We start from the raw sequence: 21,003 nt of genomic DNA, 5'->3' as shown, positions 1-21,003 counted from the left end.
TACATCACACCGCTGTATTGCAAAATGTGACCAAGGGCTGATGCGCTAACAGAATGCCTGTAGTTTGCTAAAATGTTAGATTTCTGCATGACAAAGGATTATTTTAGCTCCCTATGTCTACCGGAGAAGAAAAAGTACTGGCAAACTCAATACTGTCGACCTTTCTCAGCGTCCCTTCTCTTTCCGTTGCTTTTCTCAGAGAAATGACAATTAACACCCTGCAACTAACAAGATTTGATCAAAGCACCAGGTAAGATAATCATTTAACCATTTAACCTATAATTTGGATGTCTGACTTAACAGTGACAAAAGGCTAGCTGCACACAAGGGGACTTAGACTCTACTGAGTGTCAGGATCCCCGAGTTTTTCTATTCTGCCTGCTGAAGCCTCATGTTTTATAGGCTGTATCCACTTTAGGCAGCTTATAAAAACTTAGTTCTGGGTTCTTTATCCTTTTGGTAGTGCATCCCAATACACAGCAGCTCCTAGGCATTTTTCTGTTGTTTGCTTGCACACTTAAGTGACAAGGAAGCACCTTCACGCAATACAAAGTCAGTGGACAGCGATGAATTGTTTTTCCTCCAAGTGTGGGCTGGATTTAATTCTAATCCGTCTCTATGATATACAGTGTCCGTGTGTGCTCTGCTGTGCCCTGCCTACATTGCAGTAGAAAGCCTCCCACAGAACCTGGCAAAAAAAAAAAAAAAAAAAACAAAACAAAACAAAACATCAGACCAGTACAAGTTCAGAAAAGTGATCACAACCTGCAAGTGAAGGCCTCAGATTGCCAAAGTGGAATGCAGATTGCAGAGAAAACGAGCCAAAAAGACATTGGACATCAATGAGGCAATCTAAGAGTAAAGCCGTGAAGTAGTGATATTGGTAAGATCTCTGCCTCAGTCCTTGGTGATGTAGCACACAGGCTAACAAAAGACTTTCCATAAATCAGCCAGCTGAAGCAATGTGTCATCAAATCAGTATGCACGTGTGTCTTCTTTGCATAATTCTTGATAATAATTCTGATTGGTTGTCAAGGTCAATTGCGAGTTAAGAAGTGTTGAGTGATGTTAGTGAACAAAAAGAAGGCAGAGAAGGTAACTGTAGGTGCATTTTCAGCCAATGCCGAAGGCCAAAAATCACTGCTCAACCAAGCAAAGGTGTTGCTGGCCTAATTCAATACATCTGTGATAGCAAGTACTGCTTTGAAAAGTCAAGTGAAAAACAGCACCTTCCATCTCAAACACTCAACTTTATAACACTGAGGTGACTGGTGAAAAGTGCTGCCTGTCTGATTATCTTTGTGATTTATGACTGCACGGGCTGCTGTCCTTTACGGTCATCCTTTATGGGTGAGTACATCATTCTGTTGACAGCTGAATTTGGCTTCTGTATATTGCAATAACAGTTTCTTTGTATTACCAAACGCGAATGGTTGTTCCACAGAATTTTACAATGACATAAATCATATTCAGAGGGAATTAAGTAGCCTCAGCTGGCTTTTGAGACATGATAAGACAGTTTTTGGCAGCACTATGGTAATGATTAATGTTTTTTTCAGAATATCCTGCATATGATCTACTCAAATTATGCCAGCCCTGCACAATCCAGCTCAGTGGAGTCCAGCTCCATTTGCTACTTCTGAGAAGCCACCTGGTACTGACTCTTGGCCAAGTAGCTATCTATAGCCATGTCTATGGGGACGCGACTACTGATTTGCACATGCCCATGACCCGTCTGTGTACTTTTACATACAGCACGATAAAAAATTAAAGGTTAGACTCAAATATCTGCTGCGATATATGAAATTTCAGTTATCAGCCAGCTTGTGTTTCTGACTGAGGATAAGGAGCCTCTACAGTTACACAGAAAACTGCAAATAAATCCCATTTCGTTTCAATTTAACTCACTTAATTAGGTTTGAGTTTGAAGGATGAATTATTATCCTGAACATAGATAAATGTGTTTGCTCAACCTGTCTCAGAGGATTTAAGATTAAAGTGAGGTAAAGGTCACTATGAAGGTGAATGTGGCAAAGGTAAGTATGTACAGAACACATATAGGATTAAGGAATGAGAATAAGCTCCTAAGAACACACATATACAGGTGTGTGTGTGGCTGGATGCCGGTCATGTCCATCTGGAGGCTTTGTAGACTTGTAGACTATGTAACCTTGTTATTTACTGGGAAAAGCAAAGCAAAAGAGTCTGCTAAAGTAAAGGTAATTTAGTTTTATTTTTATCCACTTTCTAGCATGAACTCTATTTGCTGTGCAATATTATGTGTATTGTCAAGAGAAAGACAGAGAGCAGGGAGAGAGAAGGAGGAAGAAGACAGGTATGAATGGATGAAGAAATGAAGGGAAGAAGGAGGCTCTCTGTGATGAGTCACTGTGCAAAATAAGAGCTAATGGTTATAAATTCAAGGTGCAGGGACTGTTGACCGAGAGAACAGATAGCTGTCCTTGAGCAGAACAAAAGCAATAACCCGTCATTACTTTTCATAATCTGTATCATTCACATCTCATTCACAGCTAAAAGAGTCTCATCTGGTGGATTTGATTCAACAGATGGTCCCTACCAAGTGCCAAAGGTCCTTATTGTTTCATTAAAATGAGAAAAGAAATCCATTCTGATTTTAATTACACCCTCTCCTATCGGTCACAACACACCATATTGTTGGCTGTTTGCATATATATAGAATACGGTTGCTCAAGTGTCTGCGAGTTTGACAACTTTTGCCCACATCTAATTACTGCATAAAGGTAAGGATTTGGACAAAAAGACAAAATACCAGATAGCACTGCCCTACTTCTTGATGAATCTTGCATCCATTATCCCAGAATAACCGGTGTAATTAAATGTCAAGATGTCTCATTTTGACAGGCAGAAACTCTCAAGTCTGTATTCCACACACATCCAACTATGCTCATAAATTCAACTGGTTGGCCAATGAGGCCACTACAACTAAAGGTCAAAATTTTAAATGTGGTGCATCAGACAAAGCCAATGTATTCATCCTGGAGGAAAAAAAGATACATGCTTTCCTTTTCTACCTAATGAATTCTCAAATGTGTCTTTTTTTATTGTGGCTGGATGGTTTCCAGTCTGATCAATTCCATATCTGACTTTGTCCATCCAGTGGGAGGAAAATGTGATTTTAATGCATCAAGACCTGCCATATAATGTTATCTCCTGCGACGTGATCATAAAAGCCACTTTGGTGTCGCCGTCTAACTATGTTACTGTGCAATCACAGTGATGGTGTAACCGCAGACAAATCTAAAAGGGAGAACTGCCTCCAAGGACCATCACTTAACTCTAATAAGGTAAGAAAAGCCTTTAAATGCCAGATCTCCATTCATATGACTCCCAGTACTGGAACTGTTATAGCCATGATTCACTGGACATATCATCTCTGACTGCAATTGTGAGTCAATTTTTACAACAGCGTGTTATTCAATATTAACATATTGTTTATGTCCACCTGATAAATGTGAGTCCAATATTTACTGTCCTTTCAGCTTGGTGAAAGTGGCAATACAGAACCAAAAAAGTACAGACCCTAAAAACATAAGCTGAAAGACACGAAAAGATGCCATCGAGATGACGGGAGATACAAAGGCGGGAGGCGATTTCGTGGGTTTGTCACTTTTCACATCAAATTGATTTCAAATATAGCTTATCATGGTTGATACCAAACAGCCAACTAGAAGAAGAAGAGAAGAATCAACTTTATTGGCAGTATATATATTTTTACATACACACACTGAATTCGTCTTCTGCATTTGACCCATCCTTAGTTGAACACACACATGCAACACCCAGCAAATTACATGCAGTGAAACACACACAGGAGCATAAATAAATTACTACCATGTGAGGAGGACAGCATAATTTTCTGAAATCATGGCTGACATTCTCAACTGGTGTCATAGCTCATTAAACACTTTATAATCCACCACATTTTAATGCCTCAATAGTGTAACAAACATTCAGTTGCCATGTATCCACTGGGTTTAGGCAGCAGCCATCCTACAAACCACACTGCAGAGCCTCACACCAAACACTGACTTCAAATCCTCTCAAATTTTTGTTCCAAAACCACAGAGCTTGAAAGAAATAGAAAATGCAGTTACTACAGTAAGATAAGTGGGAGGGGAGGGTTCTGATTGGAGTGCCTCCACCCAACTGTGAAAATGTCTGTCTGCCACACACTGTGCTTGTCCCGAAAGACAGAAACAACTTTCTCCCAAAATTCTCCAGAAGGATATTTACAGCCTCCATTTAGATGAAATCAGGCACTAAATGCATTGGAACATGGAAGCACACTTATATGTACATGTGTGTGTATCTGTTGTGTGTATAAAGTATAAAAAATTGGACAGTGTGAACTATAGAAATTAAAAAACTCGAGCAGAAGGGCATTTATTCACAAAACACATCATTACATTATATAGACAGAGAGGATGAGATGTGAGTAAATAGTTTATCTTATCTTACTTCATGTCTCACTATGCCATCCTGCTGAGTCTCTCAGCTCGTCTATATCCTGATCCTCAGGCTGCCAAATCAGAGGGACAGGCTCCAACAAAAACAATATCCATAGCTGCAGCAAAATGACTTTATGTTTGGGTCAGCAGGTTGGGGTGGTGAATGAAAAATAAAAATGAAATTGTGAAGATACCAGAAAGTGTGGAGGAGTAAAACAAAATGAGAATCAAGTGAGGGCAGAGCGCCTGAAGGAGTGGTGATTGGGGTCAGGTGATTCACCAGCAAGTTGAAAGTCATTCATTCTCTTTATCTGTCCCACCACCCTTTACATTTCGTTCTCTCTCTGTGACACCACTGTGTGTAAAACATGAGCTGAATGAAGAAATTATTAGCTAAGCTGACTATTAATGGAGTTGGTGATTTGAAGAGAGCTTCATGAGCTGTTTCCTCCTATTTCCAGTCTTTATGCTAAGCTAAGCTAATCGCCTCCTGGCTTCACCTGCATAGTTGCAGCAGATAGTGGGAGCGTTATCAGTCTTCTCATCTAACTCTCTAAATCTAAGTTACAAAGTTATTCATCGCGCAAAAACAAAAGATGCAAAGTTTCTTCAAAATACAAAAAGAGAAAATAAAATCTAGCTGCCATTTCTATTCAGAAATTTCATTTTACAGACGGATGCCCTGCTACTGACTAAGACAGAGAAAAAGAGCAAAACTCATTCATATTCCTCAGCTGGCTCTGATATATTCCTCCACCAAAGTTTAATCAGTCACGTAAAGATACTGAACACTCCACAGGGAGTTGGGGGTGGTTTAAAAACATTGTGAGTGTCAGCCACTGAGTGTGCTCAGATTTTTTTGTCTTTCTGTGGAAGGGTAATTATATATATCTGGACTTGGCAGAGTGATGGAGAGAGGAAACAAAGAAAGGAAAGAGAAAAAGGAAGACTTGATGAACAACACCCTGGGTTTACCCACTTGCCAGAGACCGAGGAATTTAAGGAGAGATGATTTATGGTCCCTATCTATACTAACATAGGGCTTGTTTTATCCGCTCTCACAGTCCTGCTACTGGGATTCAAACTCCTATTACAGAACCACTCATGATTAAAGCCAGATGAAACAGATAATCATCACCATTGTGGGCTGAGAGCTGAGTCTCAACGAGAACACTTGCATTCATGTGCTACTGGCACAGATCTTTTATCCCCTTCTCTCCCACCCTTTCAAGAGATGTTACTGCTATTTTTCTTACTGCTACATTATCAGCCTGAAGGAGTAAAGAACAAACGTTGCTGTCGCTGAACTAAATTTCATGCAATGGCACAGACAATCAGACGGTTTTATCAAAATGTCAATGGCGTGCCATCAAAAGCTCAAAAAGGATGCAGAAACACATACTGACATCAGCGGGCTTAATGAAAACATATTGATCCGACCTTGTGTTTGCATCAAGGGACCCATTATATTACTGTGTACTCTACATTACTGCAATACATGACACAGAAAGGATATATCTGTATTCAACCAACTAATTGAATTTCGATGAAAATGTGGGAAATCAGATGCTGCATTCTGGCACTGACAAGCTATCGAGTGTTATTTCAATTAGAGGTCAAACAAAGGTGGCATATTTACAACTGACTCCATCACGGAGAAAGTCTTTGTTTCCTGATTAAATCTGAATCTTATACACACCATCATCACAGCATTTTATCACAGGAGTCACATGACAGTGACAGGAACGCTGTGTTTTTTTTGTTTTTTTTTTTGATGATCCTCTGCATTTTCATTTAGTACACATCCAAATATATCCAAAACAGCGTTATCAGCATATCAAAATTAAGCTGAGTATTTATTAGATGGATTAGCGCCAAGTTTGATACATCCATTCAGGAAAGCCAGATGATGTACACTTGTGAACACCGGTTCATGACCAAATACATGCAAAATTCATTGCATTCCCTTCACATCAAAGGCTCATGTAAAACAAGAGCACTTACTCAAAGTATTCATGCAGCTCACAGTAACGTTGTGTACAGTCTCACAGAGCTCACAGCTATAGATTCTGCTCTACTCTTTTCTCACTACCATAAAAATTACACAGAAAACAAGATGAATTCAGTAATAATAATATATGTTTGACTAATTTTGCACTGCATTACAATAAGTCATTTGATTATACTGAGAAAAAAGTGTGGCCAAATCCTTATTTCTCACCAGTAGATTGCACATGAACGTGTTTCTCTCACTTATTTTCGCCTTGTCCCTGATGAATGCTCTTGTTATTACAACAATGTACTCACTCATCATTTCCAAGAAAAGACGTCTCCCTCCATACAAAACCGCTGCCTCGCACTTTAGAGGAGACTTTCACTGTGGGAGATTTCTTGAATTGCTGCTCCACGAATGGTTTACAGTTGCAGTGAGATGTCACAGGGGTCAAGGTTTGGTCAGAGCTGACTGATGTGAGGTCAGTGCTAAGGTCAAACGATGTCCAAGATGAGCCAGAGGAGACAGAGGGGCTGGTGTCCACTTTTTCCTCTTGCAATCCATCTCCTAGTTCCATGGTGGAAGAAAGACAATGGAGAGGGCTGGATGATGACTGACGACAAGAAAAAATAATGAGGGGGACTCGGAGCAAGGCTCGTAAGGAAATGGAAGCGTAAAAAGATGTCTTGATGAAGCATAAAGCTTTAAGTAGATGAAAACAAGGAAAGCATGGAACACTACCAAATCAGATAAATGAACAGGAAGAAATTCTCGCACTCCTACTGGCAAACAGCTTCTCAGTGTCTTCTCTTCTCTCCTCTCTCAATAAAGTACTCTAGAGAGTGAGGAGAGGATAAGAAAAGACCAAGAAACATTAGACAATAGAGACGGCGACATGGATGTGAGGGTAGAAAAAGAAAACTACTTGGGGACTAAAGTAGAAGGCAGATACAAAGTCCAGAGAGTGGGGCGGAAAAGACAGAACGCCACCGCTTCAGATGGAAGAGGGTGAACACAAACAAAAGTAGAGGAATAATCAGGTGAAAGGTGTGGGCAGCAGCACTTATGAGGTGAAAGCTCACATCTCATTACATCCCCCCCCCCCCCCCCCCCCAACAATTGAATCATGTGGTAAGTGGATAGACAGTGCGGGACGGTAAATCGATCTGAAATGCATGGAGAGGCTTGAACTGGTGGCTTTTGAGGCTACATGATAGCGCCAGGCAAGTGAGTGCTGTCTTGGGTTGCAGTGATAAGCAGTTCATTGCAAGAAGTCTGACCGAATCCAAACACAATTAGGGCTTACCACTAAAACCCATTAGGATCCTGATATGGGAAGGCCAGGTTAGCCAGCCTCCCACAAGTACACTGGCAGTAGACTAAGAGCATAGTTCTGCAGACACTAAAGATACAACATGCAGGTATACAAGAAAAAACTTTACAAACACCACATTTGCTGAAAAATCAAAGCTCATCTTAAAATACATCATTTTCAGTGTATTCAAGCATGCAGAGTCCAACCAACAGCAGCCAACAGGGCAAACAAACTGAAATGAAGACAGGAGGGGGCAGCGCGATGGTGCAGTGGTTAGCATTGTCGTCTCACAACAAGAAGGTTCCGGGTTTGCATGATGATGTCCCATGGCTGCGTGGGTTCCCTCTGGGTACTCCGCCTTCCTCCCACGCTCCACAGACATGCAGGTTAACAGGTGACTTCAGTAATGCCTGTAGGTGTGAATGCGAGTGTGAACGGCTTGTCTGTCTTCATGTGTCAGCCCTGTGATGAACTGTCAACTTGTCCAAAATGTACTCCACCTCATCCAGTTCAGTTGGGATAGGCTTGGGTGAGATGAAGTTACCATGGCGATGTACCCCAGAACGAATTGAACCAGTTAACACTGAACTTACCTCAACTACAACATATCCTGCTTCGTAGCAACAGGCCTCAGTTAAAAAAAGAGGTTGTTTTAGAACACCATGCTGATCTCTCATCTCTCCCACAAACATGTCCACCTCTGCTTAGAATAACAAGCAGTAGAAGAGACCATGCATCTTCAGAGATCAAGGGGACACTCATTTTATCAAAATTTCAACTCCTCTCATGCTCACCATGGAACGGGTAACCACATCAAACCACACCAACAGCAGGACTCTCTTGCCAGTTTGGCTTGGATTCTGGTAGTTTTTCTTTTAAATCACCTTTGATTAAATGATGCCAAGTTTTCACATAAATGAGCACCACGAGACAAGCTGTGGCAACTGCTTTTTTTCCCAGTTTTAATCAGCTGTGGTCCTAGGACGTGGAAGGGCAAGGTAGCTGATAAAATTCTCCCATCTGCTTTTAACTTTTAATAGAAGAGTCTTTTGTGAAGTTTTCGGTGATTTAAATCCATTCAGCTGCTCCGTCTCCCGGAGAAAAATACGAAAGCAGGAACAGGCGCCGGAATGAGTGAAAATCAATCCAGATTGTGCAACACATTGGGAGAAGTGACATGCGTGAAATCACGTTGGACAGTACAGGCATACGTAGTTATGCTGCTTTATGTATATATGAGGAGGTCGATAAGCTTCAGAGTCTTTATTTAAACTTAAAGAAAACAGAGTTAAAAAAAAACAGGCATTGTTGAACATAAACACAATGTTAAAGGCTAACAGTCTATGCAATTCAAGCTCTGTACATAACATTAAATACATACAAGTGTACAACAATACAGCGAACTTTGTGATTCTCTATTGACAAACGTGTTTGTTAAAATGGCTGAGACCAAGTATTACCTGGAATGGGTCTTGTCAAGTATTTTACAACCAGTTACCATTTGAACAGTGATCCTGTGGCGTGCCAAGAAGAATAAATAACATACTGATAATCAGGTGTTCTGTATTTACATTTTTACTTTGTGATGATGTGTAACCGTAACCATCGCTTTTGTTGCATTTACAAGTGATTCCTCGCAAATCATCAGTTGTAGATCAAATAAACGTATATATGACATATTCATGCCTATTTTTTTGGGTGCTCACTTAACCGAGCTGGTCTAAAAAGAATCCTTTATATTTTTCAATTTTGACAAACTGCTGACCAGGATTACCTCCACAATGAGATACTGCAACTTTGCTGCGTCAATGAAAATGAAGGAGCAACACGTGATTTTTATGCCGCACATTTGCCGTCGTGCTTCAGCCAAGAAGGCAGCCATAGTGAGAGAACACAGGGAGGAAAAGTCAAAATAATAAAAATAAACTGCTATAGACATTTAACAGATATGCACATGACAACATGAAAGGCAGCGCAACTAAAATAAAAACGTCTCTCGTGGACATTACACATCCAAGAAAAAGCATTCAAAAACCAGGGGAAAAACAACATCCCTGATTGAAAGAGTTTATAGAGTCAGTAATTTAGAATTTCTCAATGAAAGCAGCTAACACTACTGTAGCATTAGTGGAATCATATCCAGAAGACGATCCAGCACTGCAAAGGAGGTGCTTACAGGAAGTCAATAACAACAAGCAAACATTGCCCAAAAGTTGATCCAAAATCAGCTTAATAGGCAGGAAGAAAAGGAACACCAGGCTTTTCAGTCTGTGTTTTCCCCTTTCCCTTCTATGAACAGACCACAAGATTTCAAAACTGTGTCGATGAAGGGAGACAAAGTCAAACAGCGCTCATTACATCTGTTTCCGCAGCTGAGTCACTCAAACCTGTTTTGTTTCAAACAAAACCCCCCCCCAAAAAAAACAGATGAGCAGCTGGCTCCTATCAATTAAACCTTTCACATGCGGCCTACAAAGAGGCAGCACATGCCAACACACCACACTTGACACGCTGTAAAGCAGCACACTGAAGCAAAGCAGCACAAGGTGGCTTGACATGCAGGACAGTCCCAACAAACAGAGCATAGGTGAGGGTTAGTGGCATGGCAGAAACGACCGGTTCCACATGGCAACAGCAGGACAACTACCATTAGGCCAGAGGAGAAAGAAGGTCCAGGAAGACAAAACAGATGAACTCCAGAGAAAGCAGTGCTCTGTACACAAACCCTGAGAGGTCATGTCAGAGATAACCGAAGAAGGTAACACCGATGTCTCCTTCAGTAAACCGGCCTCGGCTGTTTCATGTTGTAGTGGGCCTCTGATGCGGACACATATGCCGACTCAGGGAAAAAATCCTCATGGAACTCTGCCATAAACCTAAGACAGAAGGCAGGAAGAGGGCGGGAAGTGCAAGAGAGGGAAATCTGGTGAGATATTTCAATTCCAACAATGTTTAGCAGTCCTCACTGTTCATATTAAATATTCAGCATAGGCTGTTTGTCACATGACAGACAGCAATGACCCGATAGGCTTACATAAGGGAAAAAGCAATGAAAGCATCTCAAATGTCTCTTCCCAGTTCACATTGATTTCTGGTTTTCCTAGATATCCCTGGCTCATTCCATGTAAATCCAAGACCCCTTAACCTCTGCCTGGGGTATGTATGCCAGAGACAAAGCCCCCATCATCCACCCCTACACCACCAGCAGAAAACCAATCGCTATGACAGAAAGACAGGGACCATGAGAATGACCGACCAACAGTCAGAGAGGGAAAGAGTGAAAATCCCCCCCCACCCTCCCATCTAATCAGTAGCGGGGAAAACTAATCTGGAATCTACTTAGTATCCACTACTCTGCCAAATCCTCTAAATCTTGCCATCTCATCTTAGCTCCACCGGCCTTCCTAATCTCAATGCAAACAAATTATCCTCATCAGAGGAGAACTTAAGAAAGATTTGACAACGTATAACAAACAAGACATTCTATTCTAATGGGACAATAAAGGGAACGTTTGAGAAACCTGAGAACAAATTAAATAGCATTTAAAGAGCAAAACCTTATTTAAAGAAAGTGAAATAAGTTTATTTAAGCCCAATTCATTGTATTTAGAAATGCTGATTTAAAGAGATTCACAGAAAAGCACTGATGAATATTTAGTCATTGAAAAATAATTTCTGAGGATGTTCGGCGCCAGGAATTCGGGACTATGCCAATCTTTATTGCTGTAAGATCAGTAATAACCCCAGACAAGCCACCTCAGTCATACACATTGTAAATCTGCTAACGTGTGCATACACGTGTGCGCGCGTGTGCACACACACACAGTCACACTTAATCATAATCATTCTTGCAGAGAAAGAGATCAACTGTGGCCAAATCCCAGAATGCATCGCACTTCAGTCTCTGCGACATCAATCAGTTTTTTCCCGCTCAGCACAATCTGCCACGAGGCTGGTTTCACAGGAAAAGGAATGAAGGCTTTCCCAAAAGACACCACTGCTTAAGTTTGTGTCCAGTGTCCTGCAGAGTCTCCAACTTGGAGGAAATGTTAATTACTTACTAAAGAGAAATGCCAACCCCTTCTGTACCAAATATCATCAATCCTGTCATAACGACCTCTGCTTCATCGCAGAGCTACAGAGGAGACTGAAATGCAAAAGTAATTTACCTTCATTCTTCATATTGTTTAGCATAATAGCGTTCTCTGAAAAGGGATGCACCACTGATCTGCAGTTTAGTGCCACTGCAGTAAATGTAAAGATTTTCTACCTGTCTTTACTACTACTGACTACAGTGCATTTGCATTTTGACAATGCTGTGTTAGAGCCAAAATGTGATGAAGCATCACATACTGCACACCACTGTGACATGAACGCCAGCTTGAACTATTTTCAGACGACCACCTTGTGCTTTTTATGGCACCAAATACTGAGCTCCATTTTATTTATTTATATAATTTTTTGGTGGGGGTGAGTGGTGGAAAAGAAGTATTCTTGGCTCTCAGACTCAGGTTTGTTTCCGTGCCCACCAGAATGTCAGTTCAGCTGCTGCTCCACAGCACAGCTTGGTGGCAGAAGGCGGTACTGTGCATGTTTGATTAGAGAATGAGAGGACCTAAATCCCACAGGTTTGGGACTGGCTGAACTGAAGATCGCTAGGGAGGATTTAAAGATTAGACCCCAGCGCTTGTGTAACGCCCACTCATCTCCCTCCCTCTAACACATGCTCTTTCTCACTCCACCTCTCCCTCTCCTCCACCCCTCCATGCTCTCATTTACTTACTCTTTCTTGTTTTTTTTGTTTTGTTTTATTTTTTTGTTTGGCGTTTCTGGATTATTTTAATGTGCTGACATTTCCTGAGAACCCATAAATTCTACTGTTCTCCATCTTTTAATCCCTTGCCATTACTATACTACTATACCAAACTCTCAATTAGACATGCCAAGGGTGTTCTGGAGACTGTACTGGTAGCTTCCAGGTTACAACTCTCTCTCCTTGTGAAAATGAGAACTTGCAGCTCAAAGCTAGCAGTTACTACTGCGCTTCAACACTTAGCTAGGTCAAATCCTGGTTAATGAACTGAGCAGGTTATTAGCAAGGTGCATTTTCAGTCGGAATGGCTCCTCGTTAATGTCCCGTTAACTGAATGCAGCACCTCGCCCTCTTTTAATGATTCATCCAGCACAGCTTCTGTCCACCTGACGGCACAACCCATTATGCCTGAATGTTTCAGTGAAGAAACTGTGAGCCTTCAGGTCAGAGGGAACCAGCGATTGCTACAATCCCTTCTGCACAACCTGAAGAAACACAAAGCCTGTACTCTTTAAGCCAGTTTAATTAAATAGTTTCTATCCCTTTCTTGCTTTTCAACCACTTAGTGCTGAGACCTCTGATAGATTTCACTGGAACACAATTTTCATTTACCTGAGAAACAGTTCCAAATGCTTGACCAGGGCTCTGAGATTCCTCTCAGGGATCTGCATCTTTCCCAGGATCTCAGGAAGTTTCACTGGAACAAAAGCAAAACAGTGAGTGTGGCAATAGAGTGCAGAAAGCGAAAATGAAAGGAATGTGATCAAAATTCTAAGAGGGATATTTCCACCTCCAACACAATCTAACCACTGAAATCACATAAGACAAATGAACCATTGAGAGTAAAATGATTACAGAAACCAACCAAAGAGCCGCAAGAGGTGCTGTGCTCCGTACAGGTAGGAGGGTGGAGGAAGTTGGTCATTCAGTGGGTAGTTATCGGGAGTCAGCTTCCAACTTAGGACCTAAAGAGTAAAGGGAAAATACCATTTAACACATGTTTACCATTTCAAAATGCCATGAGCTTGTGATCAGTGTATTTCTTACTCCTGGTGAATGTGAACTTGGCATGGGTCCGTATTAATGAATTGCAAATGCAAGCAAAGAACCACACCAAGCTTGTGCTGATTGGCCACTGGATCGCATCGACGGCTTCTTTTTACTACTCTAAGTTAACTAACTTACTGTCAAAATTAAGATTTTCTAAAAATAATCTCTGCAATCTGCAGCCTCCGGGGCATTTAGAGATGTTTCTGACCCAAGCTGAAGAGTAAATTTTAAATTCTTGCTTACAAACCACCAAAACTTTGCTCTTCACCCCATAAGAGCAGTTCAAGTCATTTGTCGAACTGTGAATGTGACACACATTCACCACACACACAGTTTCATCACCTCATTTAGCTCATTGTTTCTCCGGCTCTCCAAACCATAGAAAGGCCCGCTTCGCTCTTTGCTTGGTGTCAAGGGCAACGGGGAAGATGAGCCGCTGTGCACAGGGGTCTCTGGGTAAAAAGGAAAAAACAGAAAAGCAGATTAACTGTTTTGCAGATAAATGTCTTGCTGTGTGGCTAATAACCACTGAAATATGGTCAACAAACTAAATCAATGCCAGCAAGAACTACTGCAAGCAACAAATAGTTTTCAGAGAGCAAACACACACTGAGAAGTCTGTGGTTCTTGAGCGCTTGACAGTGGATGGATAAAGTGGTAGGACAACGCCATCTACTGGACCAAACTGTTTATTACAAAAATAGAAAGCTTCCACTTCCCAGAGCATTTCATGAAATACATGATTTTGATATTGATGTGATCAGGACAACAGACTTACAACCATAACAAAGGAACAGTGACATAGGTGCAATTAAAAATTAAATGCACCTGTGCAAACATGGAATTTGTAAAAGCTTGACTGAAATACAGTCTTATTTAGATAAGAATAAAATTGAATGGTTACAACAGTTACAATGGTTAAAACTGATTCTTTCAGACACTAATTGTCCTGAACAGAAAGATATTGCAACTACTACACAATTTTCAGTAATCCCCAAATAAATAGGACCAGGTGGTAGAAAAACCCAAAAGACTGAATGTAATTGCAGCAGCATTTTTTCGACGGAGTGCCAGCTTACTTCTGTCGAGGTTAAGGAAGAACTTTGGCTGGGACGAGGTGTCGACCAAACGGCGTTTCAGCTGCGGCGAAGCTGTGGCACTGCCTCCACCTGATCATTACACACCATGTATTTATAGCTTATTGTTGTAACATGTGCCACAAGGCATACAAGACAAAACATACAACGCATTGAAGGATTAAAGAAAGAAAAAAAAAAAAGAGTACCTCCACTGCTTCCTTCAGCTGGTCGGTCACCTCCAGATGTATTCCTAGTGGAGCGCCTGAGTGACTGAGACTGGTATGATATACAGTCCATGTCGGGGTGACGCCGGCGCTTCGGGGTGGGAGCTGGGGCAGTGGGTGTGGTGGCAGAAATATCGCTCAGAGCTGGTTGACTGTCTGTTGACTGGGGGGTGGGTGGGTTGTGTCCCAAAGGGCTTGGGCTGCGCTCCCGTTGGGCGCTGCAAAAACAAATTGAGAGAAAAAGGCTCATGAGCCAAACACAGTGAACGGTTTCCAAACAGTGGTTTCTGACACAACACATTGTGCTTGAGTTGTCAAGGCATGGCACACTTACTTGCTGGAGCAGGGGGAGCTTTCATTGATAGTCAGGAAAAGCCTGGAGGAGCTGACCTTTTTGAACTGAGCCTGCTCACAAGGGTAGAGGAGGATCATGGGTAAGGTGAAGTCAAACGTGATCCTCAGGCCGTCAACCATCTCCTTACACAACTCCTCGCTTGAAAACAAAGGAAATCAAAATTTAAGTAAATTTAATTTTAATCTGACACAGAACCGCCATTTTTTCCTCTGTTCACCATGTGTACAGACTCACCTCTTCTCTGGTGGGACTGGCTGTGGGCTGCTGTTCTGCGTGGTGTTCTGCTGACGACGGTACCTCTCGTTGGCCATGAATGCTTTGTTGATGGCGAAGTGCTTGACGTAGGACTCCAGGATGTGCACCACATTCGTCTGACAGGGAACCATAACCAGCTAGGAGAGGAAGAGTATAGCTAATTATGAATAAGGCTCGTCATATTTAAACAAGCTTCAGTATGGTACAATACTTAGCACAATGTCAGTGATGAAATGTATTAATTTTGTCCACTTAAAGCTAATTTGATGCATACAAATAATGAAAAAGGGTCAAGAAGAAATACACTTTCAAAAATAATGTGCAACACTGCCAATATCTGCTTTATGTACCTTCTTCCTCTTGTTGATGTAAAAGCAGTCATCCTCCAGTTTCTTCTTCAGAATATCTGGAATGTTGATGTCAACGTGGACGATCTTGTCCTCACATTCCCTCTTAACATTAATGTCTGGCTCAACCCTCTGAAAGAAGTGCGATATGAACCCTGAGAAACACACATTATAAAAACTAACAGGAAGTGATTTCTATGGACAGAATTCACCATCGCAAAACTTTGGATTTGGATTAACCAGCTTTGGGCTGCACAGTCAATTTAAACAAAAATATTAGTTTACTACACTAAAAAGAGTAAAGATGAAATGTTTACAGATGTACTATGAGTTTACCATAAATGGATATTACAATAGAATGACGGAAATGAGGGTTATTTACTTGTGGTAATCACTACAAGCTGGTAAAAGACTTAACCCCTAAAATGTAAAGCCCAGTCTACATATGCCCTCATTTGAGACGGAAACTGAACTTCACCATTTTGTTGATGTCCTCAGAGAAGGTGCTGTCCCCGCTATTTGATGATTCAGGGTCAGAATCGTCACCGTCGCTACTCTCTGAAGACGAAATCAAACCTAGAGACAGAAAGATGGGGAGGGATTAATTCGACTGCCAGGGGAAGCCGAAAGCAAAACACAAAGACAGTGAAGGATTTCTCACATGCGTCATCACTGTCGTCCTCCTTAGGGAGAGTCTTCAGAGAGGACTTAGTACCAGACTGACGACGACGCCTCTTCGCCCATCCCTTTCTCTTCCTACCACCAAGCAAGAAAAGAAAACACGTGCAATCCCTATTAGTCTCTAAAGATAGAACAAACCAAAAGAAACATGTGCATATACAGCAGTGGACTTGTGTTTTGAGTTACAGGTGTCATCAGTGTTAACTGGCAGCATTGTGTCTATCTGAAATCAACAATTAAACCCTTCTATGGCCTGATAACCAGGTAACATCATCCATGAAATGATTCTAGTCTGAATTCTTCCTAAGAGAAGCCTAAGGAGTACACAAACAAGAAAATACACTCAACAGCTATATTTTGATGGCATTCATTCCACTGAATGAATCAACATAACATGAACTTACATGCGACCTAGTGCTTTGCGAGCCAGTTTATGTTGCAATTTACGGTTTTCCTCAGTGTCCCTTAGGACATGATCCTCTGCAGCCCAACGATCCCAGCTACCCGAAAACACACACACATTAAAAAAATAAATAAATAAAAATCACACACATGCATGGTTTGACAGCAATGTTTTGCAGCTACTTTATCATACAAGTTGATGAACACGAAAATCTGCTATGATAAATGCTGCAATGAGTATGATGCAGTTAAGTAAGTAGGTAGGTGACAGAACTCTACTGTTAATCAAAGCAAACCAACGGATGTTACCTCCTGTTCCAACCATTGAAATGAATCAGGTACTTTGGGATTCTTCTTCCATGATCATCTGTAGCTATTAGGACATCAATGACCTGGAATATGAACGCACAATGAGTACAGTTTTACTGCATGAGGTTTGAAGGACAGTAACTTCTTACTTCAGTACACAACAGATGTGGAATGTATGTACATTCATATATAAGTGTTGTTTTCTGGTAGTGTTCTAACATCTTCTTTTAGTTCCCTTCATTTCAGCTTTATATATTGTAATTTTAGCTCCACTATATTATGCTGTCAGCTGTAGTTACTAGTTCCCCTAACATGATGTCACACTGGCTTGGTTCCAAATAATAAACATTAAGTGCAAACAAAATGGTATTTCAGTCATTATCAGGCTAAAGAAATACTATGATAACCTCATGAAATATGATGCAAACTAAATTTATCTGGGAACTGGAAGCCAAAGTTTTGCTCAAACTGTAAGGGACGAGGGAATACCACAAGAATGTGTCCTTCAATGCATGTCCAATTACACAACACCATGTCACTTATTTAATTTAGCATGAAAGTGAGCAGCGGCAGCTGTAAGACTAAAATGATGCTAACAGATTTGATTATCAGTAACACAACGGAATATTCCTGATCTTACTAAATAAATTGGTACTTTACAAAAATACCTGAAGCGTCTTATATTGTAAACATACCCTGAGTTGTCCTCTATTAGCGTGAGCTAACCAACTAGCCAGCTAGTGAAAACGGCCTTGCGCACTTAGCCAACAGGAAAACAATGCTCAAACTCGTCTGAGCCATTTTTGTTCTCGTGAAACACATTAATATTATCCTTTTAGCTCGCATGAAATGGGATTAAATAGCTGAAAAGAAACGTTAACTGATGCATTACAATAATCAGTGTTAGCCGAGCTAGCGGGGCAGATGAGTTGGTGCGTTTGTTTATTAGCGTTATGTATTGGTATTAAACTACTTTGGATATTTAACCCTCCATCTGGAAACTGGCTACTCTGCTGTTAAATAAAATGCCTAAAACGTTTATTTAAATAACGTTATTGCACGGATAGTTACGGTAATAATTTGGGCTAAAATACCTCATCAAGTAGTCTCCTTCATATTAACTAAGAGATACATAACTACAGTTGCCTTTAACAACATCGCTTAAAGCCTGCGTTCACATGAGAAACGTTAAATCAAACGTACCCGGAAAACATGCAAGAACTCAGTTAGTGTTATATTAACAGCTAACGTTACTTTAAAGAGGCCTAAGTAGCATTCACGGTCCATTCATATCGTTATATTGCACCTTAAAGAAAAAAACCTTGCTTTTCCAGAATAAATTATTCGTCTTTTACAGATGCGAAATAGCAAAGAGCTAAATTACTTGAACAAAACATTACCTTAGCGTCATACAACACTTTAGCCTTGGTAGGATCGGGTTCAAAGCACAGGACTCTTTCTCCTTTGTGGAATTGATATTTAATTCCCCGCGAACTCATTTGTTCATGGCGACGTGTGGGAGAGGGGGCATCGACCGGGACCCTACAAACTCCTTAACCCTTTCCTTGCCAAACACTTCCCTTTTAGGGGTCTTCCACAAAAAAACAGAGCATGGAGGGATGGCGCTGTTGTGGGACAAATGCAACAATTCTCTTGCTGCCTTCACTGAATCCTCGTAATTTCTCCCTTCAGACCTTCGAGAACAGCGCTGAGCTGCGAACACACGCTTAACAGTCCGGTTTGTGCATAAGCGGAACTTGTTGGGAAAAGAGCGCACGTTTTGCCAGATAGATTCATTGCGAAACCAAGACTGAAACTGAATATCACACCCCTACATTTAAACTGTCACAATATAAATATAAAGTTAATATTCATTGTAAAACCACCAAGATTTCGAGTGCTCATCAAACTTATTATTTTCGTGCCGTACATATGTGAAGGCTGTGTATCCCTTGTTACTCTTTGTGGGGCTTTCTTGGATCATTTGCGGGTGTATAACTTTTATTTGCAACGACAAAAAGGCACCACGGAAAACGCAATTTGAAACTGAAATGGTTTCTCACGGACACCGTACTAGTCGTGCAATTCCCAAAAATGTCCAGCAGATGTCAGTATAGGACCACAACAATTCGCCTCGTTTTCCTCTGTTGTAAAGTCATCACCGGACTGCTTTTATTCTGCTTGCTAAATTATCTTTAATACATGCATGTGGTTTACTTGTTAGCATTTTATCACAATAAAGCAACATATGCTTTGAAATTTAGGACAGGTATTATATCTGTATAGACTACAAGCATGAAAAAATGTTCAAAACCCTCCAGTCCTCTCGTGCTCCATGACCTGACAAACAGTGAAAGAGATTTGTAACTGCAATTCACCAGGGTTTATTACAATTTTAATTACACATTTTTATACCATCTTTGTAATCTCTACATCTACATGATAAAAAAAAATTGGTTCTACAAGATTTTTTCACCAAAGTGGAAAGTGTCTCTTTAGGTATCCATGACATGAAAATTCTGAATAACCTGCAGCCGATGTATTGGACATTGCAAATGGCCTGAATTACAACTCTGCTGATCATATCCTAAGATTAAATATCTATACTAAATGACCCTATACATTTTAAACAGCACATATGTATCACATGCACCCCATACATACCTACATTGTTTGTGGGAATCAGTTAACATCGTTTAGGAAAAGACCGCTTTCCCTGAGGCCAAATACAGTAAAAGAAAATTCACCGTGTCTCAATAATCTAATCTTCCTTTATTGGAACAATATGATGGCTATGGATGTATGGGGCAGTAGGGGGATGTCTACAAGTGGAGCCAGGATTATTTGGATAGATACATCACTCTGGGATACAAAATGAGTGTCTTTAATTTTTGACTGTCCTGCATGTTTGCAAACATATATAATTACTTCATCAATCTTTAAACTGAATCACTTACACAAATCTGATTATTTATTCATTAGAAATGTGGAATAACACTTTTCCTTCCTCATTCCACCTCCTATAATATAAATTGTCTTCAACAGATGAAAATAGACCCTGTATCGTTGGTTTATTGTTTTATATCTCATATCTGGGCCAAAGTCGTTTGACTTCTTTTGTTTCTGACCTTGGGACCATTTTATTCATATCTGCCTAACAGGCTTGGACAATGAAATGTACACTGACCCCCGGGACAGGAAACTACGTCCCTACAGCTGTAGCCGAATCTCGGCTCATTTTGCTTAAAATGGTTTTAGGCAGCGCTGCTTCACTGTTGTACACCAAATATGGACAGTGTGTATACAGTGCTGAACGTGGAGTGTAGCCCTGTTGATTTATTCACCTTCCCTTCCACTCTGACCGCGTCTGACATATTTTGACAGTCGTGTCAAATGGTCGCTGTTTCACATTAAATAATTTCCATGGTTACACATAAGTAACATGAGACCCGCAGAGTGCGGATTGTCTTTAACATATGATAAAGAGCTCGAAGGCAGCAAAATGTCAAGTGAAGGATGCTGCAGGGGTCTATACTTTCCATGGAATGTTTGTATAATATCATCTCAATTCTGCATTATATTACCATGTTGTTTTTGTTTTTTTCCCCAAACTGAGAAGCAGTATGTTTACAGTTCTAGGCAATAAAGCCTTGAGAGTTGGCTTCTTTTAATAAACCTGTTCTAAACTAA

General features: G+C 40.8%; 1 protein-coding gene across 1 annotated transcript; it reads right to left on the bottom strand.

The window, feature by feature from the left end:
* Positions 1–9,046: 9,046 nt before the first annotated feature.
* LOC124055390 (male-specific lethal 3 homolog) lies at positions 9,047–19,033 on the bottom strand. Its single transcript, XM_046382188.1, has 14 exons — positions 18,714–19,033; positions 17,314–17,396; positions 17,007–17,102; positions 16,583–16,677; positions 16,400–16,497; positions 15,925–16,053; positions 15,554–15,711; positions 15,299–15,457; positions 14,947–15,182; positions 14,741–14,830; positions 14,004–14,113; positions 13,477–13,576; positions 13,224–13,308; positions 9,047–10,674 (listed from the first exon to the last, which is right to left on the bottom strand). Exons 1-14 carry the CDS (start codon positions 18,810–18,812, stop codon positions 10,575–10,577), a joined length of 1,638 nt encoding a protein of 545 aa, XP_046238144.1. The 5' UTR covers positions 18,813–19,033; the 3' UTR covers positions 9,047–10,574.
* Between the last annotated feature and the right edge of the window lie 1,970 nt (positions 19,034–21,003).

Source organism: Scatophagus argus, chromosome 24, assembly GCF_020382885.2.
Source record: "Scatophagus argus isolate fScaArg1 chromosome 24, fScaArg1.pri, whole genome shotgun sequence".
NCBI classification, from domain to species: domain Eukaryota; kingdom Metazoa; phylum Chordata; class Actinopteri; family Scatophagidae; genus Scatophagus; species Scatophagus argus.
This window is presented reverse-complemented; position numbering and strand designations above follow the sequence as displayed.

What these genes read in the sequence shown, in the direction of transcription:
- LOC124055390 (XM_046382188.1), bottom strand. Translation starts at nt 18,812, where the DNA reads ATGAGTTCGCGGGGAATTAAATATCAATTCCACAAAGGAGAAAGAGTC. An exon ending in AAGTGTTGTATGACGCTAAG is followed by an intron (nt 17,397 to 18,713) that starts GTAATGTTTTGT and finishes TTCATATTCCAG; the next exon opens with GTCATTGATGTCCTAATAGC. An exon ending in TTCAATGGTTGGAACAGGAG is followed by an intron (nt 17,103 to 17,313) that starts GTAACATCCGTT and finishes GTTTTCGGGTAG; the next exon opens with CTGGGATCGTTGGGCTGCAG.